General features: G+C 37.2%; 2 protein-coding genes across 2 annotated transcripts; one reads left to right on the forward strand and one right to left on the reverse strand.

Annotated features, from left to right (window-relative positions):
* Positions 1-878: 878 nt before the first annotated feature.
* On the reverse strand, positions 879-2,423 carry LOC116110256 (epidermis-specific secreted glycoprotein EP1-like). The gene has a single exon (XM_031396474.1). It carries the CDS (start codon positions 2,395-2,397, stop codon positions 1,102-1,104), a length of 1,296 nt encoding a protein of 431 aa, XP_031252334.1. The 5' UTR covers positions 2,398-2,423; the 3' UTR covers positions 879-1,101.
* Positions 2,424-5,679: 3,256 nt separating this feature from the next.
* LOC116110257 (EP1-like glycoprotein 2) lies at positions 5,680-7,338 on the forward strand. The gene has a single exon (XM_031396475.1). It carries the CDS (start codon positions 5,680-5,682, stop codon positions 7,048-7,050), a length of 1,371 nt encoding a protein of 456 aa, XP_031252335.1. The 3' UTR covers positions 7,051-7,338.
* The last annotated feature ends 2,423 nt before the right edge of the window (positions 7,339-9,761 follow it).

A 9,761-nucleotide genomic window follows, 5' to 3' on the forward strand; every position in this document is an offset into this window, starting at 1 on the left:
AATCTTCCATAACGAGGATCTAGATCAATAATCCTCATGCTTGTTGTAGACCAAACCATGCTAATGACAGCTTTAACTTATATTTAATTATGACAGTAACCACCTTGTAAAGGAAGATGACATGTGGGAGGATCCTAGCCATTGGGTTTCCACGTACTTTAGGGACATGCGGCAAAAATCTAACCATCTGGGAACTAGGCATAACACAACAATTTTGGATGATTAAATTCAGCATTTGAAGTCAGTATTCTTTTTATATTATAACTTTTTTATTTTTTTTGTGTGTGTTTAATTCATGAATGGAGGATAGATTTGTGTTCTGCTCGAGTATTGAGATTAAAACAGGAACTACAAGTTGGTGTTTTATAATGGAAAATAAAGCCGTTGGACCAACGGCCGTGTCTCCCTTTTCTTTTACTTTTAAATGATTTTCTTGTGTGATTCTTGCATTAATTACCATTATTTCGATGTTCTTCAATTGAAGTATATTTAATGATTTAAAAATACTGGATCTGTAATTAATTTAATATATACGTAATATTATGCTGTCAGCACATGTGAACATTCAGGCTAAAACTTGATTGTATTATTAATTCTATTTAATTAAATTTAAACATCAATTTGTAATTTAGCAGCTGTTCACAAATATTATATAAAGCTATCCGTGAGTATGCAAAGCAAAACGGCCCCAGAGCACCCTGTGGGCCTTCTTAATATTTGGGTCAGGGAAGATGCACAAAATATGGGGGACAGGGTTTGTCCCCGAATTTATTAGGACTCGGCCCCTACCCTAACCCCGAAATTTGTATCAATAAAAGAATAATAAAAAAATAAAAAAACATTTATGTTAATTATAATGAAAAATAAGGGAATATAGATTAACCAATCACCCTTTTCTGTAAAATTGAAGCAAGAACAAAAAGGAAGAGAAGAGCATTGTAAGGGAAAGCTTTCATAAACCAACGCTTTTATTTTTTTGATCTACTAACAAACACAACTTTCTGTGGCGACTCGAATTCCACAGTTGCCTTATTATAATGAGTCTCCAATCGTTTCCAGCAGAAACAAAAGCTACAACAAACGAGAAAAACACAAATGTATTTACTTGTTGGGTACCTTAATGTAACCAAAATGTGTTGAGTTTGAGACTTTAGTTAGAGTCTTCAATTCATAAGCAATCCAGCATCTTGATGTCTCCTGGTTGTAAAAATACCCCAAACACTTACAATCTTTTGTACAATTTTTCCCACATTCATCTACTTTGATTGGTCCAGTTCCTGAATTATACTTGCTCAAGAAATGATCCACTCCTTCAACCTTATAATAATGAAAATCATTCACCCCACAAGATGTTAACTTCTTAGCTTCACACTGCTGGCTCCACCCCAGCAGGCCTTTCTCTGATGGGCAAGCAACGCATTGATACTCATCACACACCCCAAAATTGCCGCACCTCTCCGGCAATTGGCACTCATTTTCCCAAATTGAATCTCTGGAGAAGAGAGTGAAAGTCTCCTCCCATGCCCCCCAATCAACCTTATCGTAGTAAGTGAAAATCCTGACATTTCCGTCTACTCCTAGTCGGAGAATTGACAACGTGCCGTTGTATTTTGGCCTACCCAAAATAAGATTGCCGCCAGTTGAGAGCTCTAGAGTTAGTTCATAAGCAGAACCGTCATCATTCTCTGGGGCGGAATTGAATTTCACAGACTCAAGAGAGCCCTGACTATTCCATAGTTCTGGCGCGGAGTACACAACAGGGCGTGGGGAGTTTTTGATCTGATAATACAACGCCAATCGTTTCGACTCCAATACAAAACTATAAGGCCCATCTTTGTTTTCTTTATCGGATGCTCGGCTCACGAGCTTTGTTACTCCTCCAACGCGGAGAGATTGACCCACCAAGAGAGTATCAGTTGGCTGGTCGAAACTTTGCCAAATGAAATTGCCCTTTGAGTCGTGAAGCACGATGTTGCCATTTGACAGTAGCTTGAATCCAACAACGCCCTTGTTGGCAGTGTTTGTTTGCCAGGCTATGGTGCCATCAGCATCGGCCAAGACAAGATTTCCATTAGTTCCAAACGTGAGGGTGGCGTTTTCACGAACCGGTTTGCCTCTGTTGGCTTCCCAAACCCAACGGAAGAGTGATTCTGATCGAGTGGTGGCCATGCGTAGAGCAAGAGTGTAAGCATTTGGGGTGGTGTTATAGAAGCAAAGTTGGAAAGGAGAATTGGACACACTTAGGACTCTGTAATTCCCATCATACTCAACAATGTATTCTCCAAATTCACCTTCGTTGACAAATTGAAATGTGGCTGAGGGAGGAACAGAAGCTTTAACAATGGAGAAAATGAGTGATAAGAAGAAGAAGGAGAACAATGCAGATGAAGATGACATTTTGCTCGATGTTGTGGATCGAGTTGAGTCTTCAGGTTCTATTTATAGTAACCAAGGTGACATGATCTAACATTGAATACTATTTTATTCTTCTATACATGCATCTTCCAATCAACTTGACAGCTACGTTTTGGAATTTTATATGTTTATGTAATTTTCAACTAGAATTTGTGATTCAATCGTTATCTAATTAATGGTACACAGTATTAGAAAGGTCATTTTCTTTACCGTGTAAAAAAATCTGTAGGGTTGAATATATAACAGATTTTGACTTTATTAACATATAGATTAGGCTTAATTCTTTTTATAATCTTACAAACTGTCATCTTTACACCAATATAATCTGCTTTAGAGCCATTTTCATGTTTAATCATTCTCTCTAGACTTAAAATTTGAAGTTTTGAACCTCGTTTCTGAACTGCAAACAACTTGACGTTAACTTTCGCGTATAAATGGATTATTGGTCTATTATATCTGTACTTAAAATTTGTACATTAAGAAACTTTTCATTTTTCATGTTCTTTTTGTCGTATCTTTTAACAAAGGAGGCGGCGAGATTGTGAATTCTATATAGTGCTGATAATGGATAAGACATCCCACTGAGCAAGCAGAGAAATTGTATATATTTTAAGCCAATTTGCCAGAGAAGGATCGGTGGGTTCGCCTACTTATGATAATGCACTAATGCTCATAAATCTTGACAAGTTGAAGTGTGCATTACAGCTCTTGAGACGTACTTTTTTTCTTTCTGAATCCGGCGGTCAAGGGAAATCTGGTCAATATTGATGGGAATGTGAGGAATTAAGAAGGTGCCACGCCAACTCAATAGTTCTTTTTTGGTGGCTTTGACCGATCCATTCATAAATGCATTACAGTAAAGATGATAGAGAAAGAGGTAATAATAAATTAATATATCTTTCTTGTGTTTTTGTCCTCTAGAATCTAAGATCCGATAAGGCAATGCGGAATAAAATAACAAACGGATTTCAACTGGACATGTTATGCGGCTGATAGAAGACTATACATCAAAGTTGAAAAAATTGTTTAATTAGACCATTTCTTTCCTGTCTTGATATATATTTAGGCACGCATCCTGAGATCTAGTTAAGAATATTTAAATCAATTGCTTCAATGTAAGAAAAACTTGCTAAAACAAGCAAAATATCAGATTTAATATTATTACCGAACGAGCTATAATGACTAAGAAATTACCGTGTTTGACATATTTTGGCTATAAAATTATTGTGTTTGATATTTGAATCCTACAGTATTTGAAATATTATATTTGGCGAGAATGTCATAGATTACCCCTAAAATTTTCGAATTTATCATTCAAATGATAAGTTTTTAAACTTTGAAGGTTTATAAAATAAAGCCAAGGGTCATTAATATAAGGTGTTTGACATATATTATGGCTATGAATCCTACCATGTTTGACATATTATGCCTAATGTCTTAGGTTGGGAGTTTCACACCGAAAAAATTAACTTATTAGGTGGAGGGACTCCTCCCTTTATAAGCCCAAGACCTCCTCTCTAATAAGCTTCTGATATGAGATTCAGTTACATTCTCTCTCACCCAAAGCCTAAGACCTCCTCCCCATTGCGCTTCCGATATGGGATTCGGTTACATTCTCCCCCACCCAATATTGTGATGCCCTCGTCACAGGTGGGTCCCCTGTCTACCCGTCCACCTCACTTTCGTGTAAACCCACAATCACATTTAGACGCCCTTATGTGGACGCTTGACAAGACTTCAAAAGACAGGTTGAGTCCGCCCTAATAACACTTGTCACAGGTTGAAAGTTTTACATCCAAAAGACTAACCTATTAAATGGGTGGACTCCCTCACTTTATAAGCTCAAGACCTCCCCAATATGCTTTCAATGGGGATTCCATTACACTTAGCTGTTTGTGAGAAATGTTATTCAAATGTCTCAAATATTTGCTTTTCATTATTTACATTTATATGGTCAACTTTAATTCAACTGAACAAGTAAAAGTATGTCGTACATGGAGTTCGTAATGGAGTTGAAAAGATTAGTTGGAAGCAAATTTTAGATATGTAAAACGAGGAAGCTGCCGCACAGACAAAATTGTAGGTTATTGATCAATAATTGAATCGATTAACTCTTAACCATAATCAACATTAATATTGTGATGAAAGAGTAATTATACATTAATTACGTTCTAAACACATTTTAAGAATAACAGCCTTACTCATGCTATAAATATGCAGCAACTCAAACAACTGGATAGGATTATGGATCAAGTGGACATCTTTAATTCCCCGAAAACGCCAAGGCGGCTACGTCAGGATATTTTTTCTTCATCAGTTCTCATCCACTTGAGTCAACTCATTCATATCAGGCCGGCTACATCAGGATATTTTCTCACACCATATTTTTGCATTGTGATGATTCATCGGTTTTGTCAGAGGCTGGAAACAATACTAATTCTATAAAACAGACTGAAAATTTTATTCATTAAGATTGAATACAACGCTAACTAAAACAATGTCTATACCTTTTTCACATTTTCATTCCTGGTGCATACATTATTTGCATAATTTGCATTCATTTTGTCAGAAAACAGAGTGTATATGGTGTCCCCAGCACATTATTTGTATTTAGTGGAGTAAACGACTTTTTTCCACCCAAGATTTGTCTTAATGACCCTTTCTCACTAAAAACATTTTAAAATACCTCTTTTTCACCCAAAGTTAATGTTTTGTTTACTATCTAAAGCAGATTTCGACTACAAAAATTCTCTTTGTCTCTATCATTTGAACCTTTGGTCTCCTCTATATAAAACCGCTCTCACTCTGGCACCTGATTTCTCATTGATTGCCGACCACCGCAAAGCTAGAATTTCCTTTTCTTAGCCGATTTTCAACTGATTCTGACGGTTGAATATTTAACCGGTAATTACCATTTAATCTACTGGCCTCCACTATACAAAACCCCTCTTACCCTAACTCCTGGTAACTTGCTGAATGCCAATTGAGAAAGTGAAGTATAGTTTGGGTATTAACGGAATATAAACTTTGGGTGGAAAGTGGTATTTTGAAACTTTTTGGGTAGGAAAGTGTCATTAAGGCAAACCTTGGGTGGAAAAAAGTTTTTACTCTATTTAGTGCCTCATTTTATCATAAAATAGTGCATATGGTCCCAAATGCTTAATTGTTTATTGCTGATCTGCCTTTCTTGACTTCTCAACGCTCCCAAAAGAGAAAATCTAGAATTATAAATACCCCAACAAACCACCAATTGTTAAAGCTCAAATGGCTTCTCACAAAGCATTGATTTCACTCCATTTGTTCACATTCACTCTTCTTTACCTTGCCTTTACCACTCTATCCCAAGTCCCTAAAAACCAGACCTTCAAATTCATCAACCAAGGTGATTTCGGAGACCGAATAATCGAATACGATGCTAGCTACCGTGTTATCCGAAACGATGTTTACACCTTTTACACATTTCCATTTCGCCTATGCTTCTACAACACCACTCCTGATGCTTACATTTTCGCCATCCGGGCCGGCATCCCCGACGACGAAAGCCTTATGCGTTGGGTTTGGGACGCCAACCGCAACGATCCGGTGCACGAAAACGCCACGCTGACGTTCGGTCAGGATGGAAACTTTGTGTTAGCCGACGCGGACGGTCGCGTGGTGTGGCAAACAAACACAACCAATAAAGGTGTCACTGGCATCAAGTTGCTACCAAATGGTAACTTAGTGCTGCATGATAAGAATGGGAAATTCATATGGCAAAGTTTTGATCATCCCACTGATACTTTATTAGCGGGCCAGTCGGTTAAAATCAACGGTGTTAACAAGCTTGTTAGCCGAACTTCTGACATGATCGGCTCCGGTGGACCTTACAGTATAGTTCTTGATCATAAGGGGTTCACCATGTTTGTAAATAATTCAGGTCAGCAACTTATATATGGAGGCTGGCCGGAAACTGATTATGGAAGCATCATAACCTTCGATGTTGTACCTGAGAATGATGAAGCAACCGCATATGAGCTAGTCCTGACTGTAAACCAGGATCAGGCGCCGGCTGCACCGGCACCCGCCAATGGGCGCCGTCTCCTTCAGGTTCGTCCTATAGGTAATGGGGCGCAAATTAACCTCAATAAACTCAATTACAATGCTACATATTCATTCCTGCGGCTTGATTCAGATGGGAATCTAAAGGCCTTCACTTATTATGACAAAGTGAGTTATCTAAAATGGGAAGAGAGTTTTGCATTCTTTTCAAGTTACTTCGTGAGGGAATGTGCATTGCCATCAAAGTGTGGCACATACGGGTTATGTGACAAGAGGATGTGCGTGGCCTGCCCAACCCGAAAGGGGCTGCTGGGATGGAGCGAAAGCTGCATGCCGCCGAAGGTGCCACCGTGCGGGAAAGGGGCTAAGGTTGGTTACTATAAGATTGTGGGGGTGGAGCATTTTCTGAATCCATATTTGAACGACGGAGAGGGGCCAATGAAGGTTGCAGAATGTAGAGACAAATGTAACAAGGATTGCAAGTGTTTGGGATTTTTCTACAAGGAAGATAGTTCAAAATGCTTGCTTGCACCAATGCTTGGAACTCTCATTAAAGATCAGAATACTTCAGTGGGATATATCAAGTATGGAGTGTAAATTTGTTTATGAGAATTAATCCAACCAAATAAAAAAGGATTTTAATGCTTTCTATTAGTATTGTGTACTTCTGAATTTAGGAAAGGTTTTTATTGGAAAAGTTGTATCATGTCAATAATCAAATGCTGAGTACAGCGTACTGGGTAAGTTCTTTTTTAGTCCTATCAAGGTAACTTTGTAGGGCAAACTGACCCTCCCATAAGTATTATTGGATCAGCCAAAGAGCCCAATTGAAGGGCTGGGTTGATTTCAAATGCTACATGTATATGAAAATTATCTTCACTATTATGAGTCTTTGCCCATAAGTTAATCATATCTGTGGCTTAATACTAGTGAGTAGTGACATTAATACTTTTGCTCAATGTTTCTTGATCAACTTTTGCCTCATTATGGACAAAATAGAAAGGCTTTAGCCTTAATTAGAACACTGAACTGAGCATGAGATAAAGTGGAAAATAATCTAAACAAGAGCAGAGGTACAGGATGCTAGCTGAACCGAACAATAAGTCAACTAAAATATTGCCTGGGAAGACAGAAGCATTTAATTTGTGGGTGTGTATAAAAATTCAAAAAACATATAGGATTTGATTGAAAAATACTCGCAGTCTGTTTTCAAGATAAATGCAATAGCAAACATTCATTGCAAANTTGGCGTTCTTTGTTAACCCGAGAGATGACAAGGTTGTGAGTCCCCCACCGGATCTTCTGGCCACCCAAGGCACCAGGCTGTACCCCGACTTCACATGGTCAGATCTGCATCGATTCACGCAATTACAGTACAGAGTTGATAATGATACCCTTGAAAACTTTACCAAATGTTTTCTATCTTCCAAATCACTCAAACCTTGAATTAATTATTAATTTCGCTTTTTTATCTTTTTCATGTATATTGTATTTCCGTAACTAAAGAGTGTGATAAAAAAATTTAGCTCATCATCTATAAGCTAAATGTGTCTTTTGCGCTATGTCTTGTGGGTCCTCCTCGAAAACTGCCTGATTGAGTTATAACTCAGGGCATATATAGATGCATTAATATATGCTTTAATTTTGTGAAATTAATAAAAATGAAGTAACTGCTGCTCTTCTTGCGGCAATATTTTTAATTTGTCGTGCTCTTGTTTATTAGGTGAAAATTACTCATTGCTTCATTCATTTTCTTTTATATCCTTGGATGGGTATGGATTTTCTCTTCTAGCATTTTATTTGGGCACTGATTGATTAGGTGCAAGCACTGACCATTAATTCAGAATATATGAAAACAAAGTTAAATAAATTCTAAGTTCTAACCACATATTTTGATAATTATATACTTATTCCATTTTTGTATAAATATTTTTTAAGTCTCTGTATAGTTTTTAATGAATCAATTTTATCTCTTTTCAAATTTACCTTTTCTTCTAACATTGCAGGTGGGAAAAATTTGTTTTTCCCACTGCATACATGTGTGAAATATTGAAAGAGAGGAAAAAGATGTGTGCCATAGAAAAAAGTTGAGAGAGGAGACCAGGGCAGAGTCAAGTGGCATTGACAAGACTAGAGACGAGGCCATATTTAAACCAAGTATAAACAAAAGTTGATTGGAAATAAGAGTGGAGAGAAGATGTGGGCCATAGAAAAAAAGTTGAGAGAGGAGATTAGGGCAGAGTCAAGTGGCATTGAAAAGACTAGAGACGAGGCGATATTTAAACCAGTATAAACAAAAGTTGATTGGAAATAAGAGTGGGCAATAATACGAGGATGATAACTATCATTCACACTCTTAGATATATTATTCAAGAGATCTTGAGTTTGAATTCTCACAACTATTAATAAAAGGTAACTATTAGAGACTTACCTGACTATTAACTTTAAAATCTCGAAAAAATAATCAAGATATGTATAAATTAATCTAAATACTCTCGAATATCAAAATAATAATAATAATATAAGAATGATAACCACATTAATAATTTGATGCCTTAGAACAGACGGCAGAATGAACAAGATGCTTATATTTGAAGAGAGGGTCCACTTCATATGATGCTCATTGCTGCTTAAAAATACATCACTTGTTGGAAAAGATTGTGTAGCGATTGAGTCCCCTCTAAAAAGGCCTGTCTTCAGTCAGTTTAGCCCATTTTATTACTTCAAGCTTTCATCTCACGCCTTTTGCAGTGCTCCCGTACTTTGATATGACAAAGTGATAATTGTAGCTCGCATGGTTCTAAGTATATAAGGAAGGGCCAACGACATGCGCATACTTATAGTTTACCCTAAAGACAGTTTGATGCCCAAAAGGTTTGAAAATAATGAAGGGTTTGTTTATTTTATTATTTTGGATAGAATTTTGAGAATAATATTAGGTAGTTGAATAAGGGAATATTACGAGATAAAATTTAAAAATTTATAAAAAAAACCCTCTAAGTTTGCTAATTTAATAAACACCCCAATATATAAAAATATTGTAAAATGATAAAAACACCCCTATCACCTGCAGTGCCAGATTCCAGCCACCACCGTCGGAATCTAGCTAGAAAATTGCGTAACGACACATACCGATCGGATCTGATGGATATAGGGTCAATATGGCCTTTTCTGGCCAGATCTACGACTAGATGTGGCCGTCGACGATCGAAAAAGTCCATCTTTGGCCGTCGTTGACCGTCAACAACGACCATTTCTAGCGACGGCCAGATTAGTGAATTACCGGCCATTTTCGGTGGTGGTATAGA

This window comes from Pistacia vera, unplaced genomic scaffold, assembly GCF_008641045.1.
Source record: "Pistacia vera cultivar Batoury unplaced genomic scaffold, PisVer_v2 Contig6, whole genome shotgun sequence".
In the NCBI taxonomy this organism is placed as follows: Eukaryota; Viridiplantae; Streptophyta; class Magnoliopsida; order Sapindales; family Anacardiaceae; genus Pistacia; species Pistacia vera.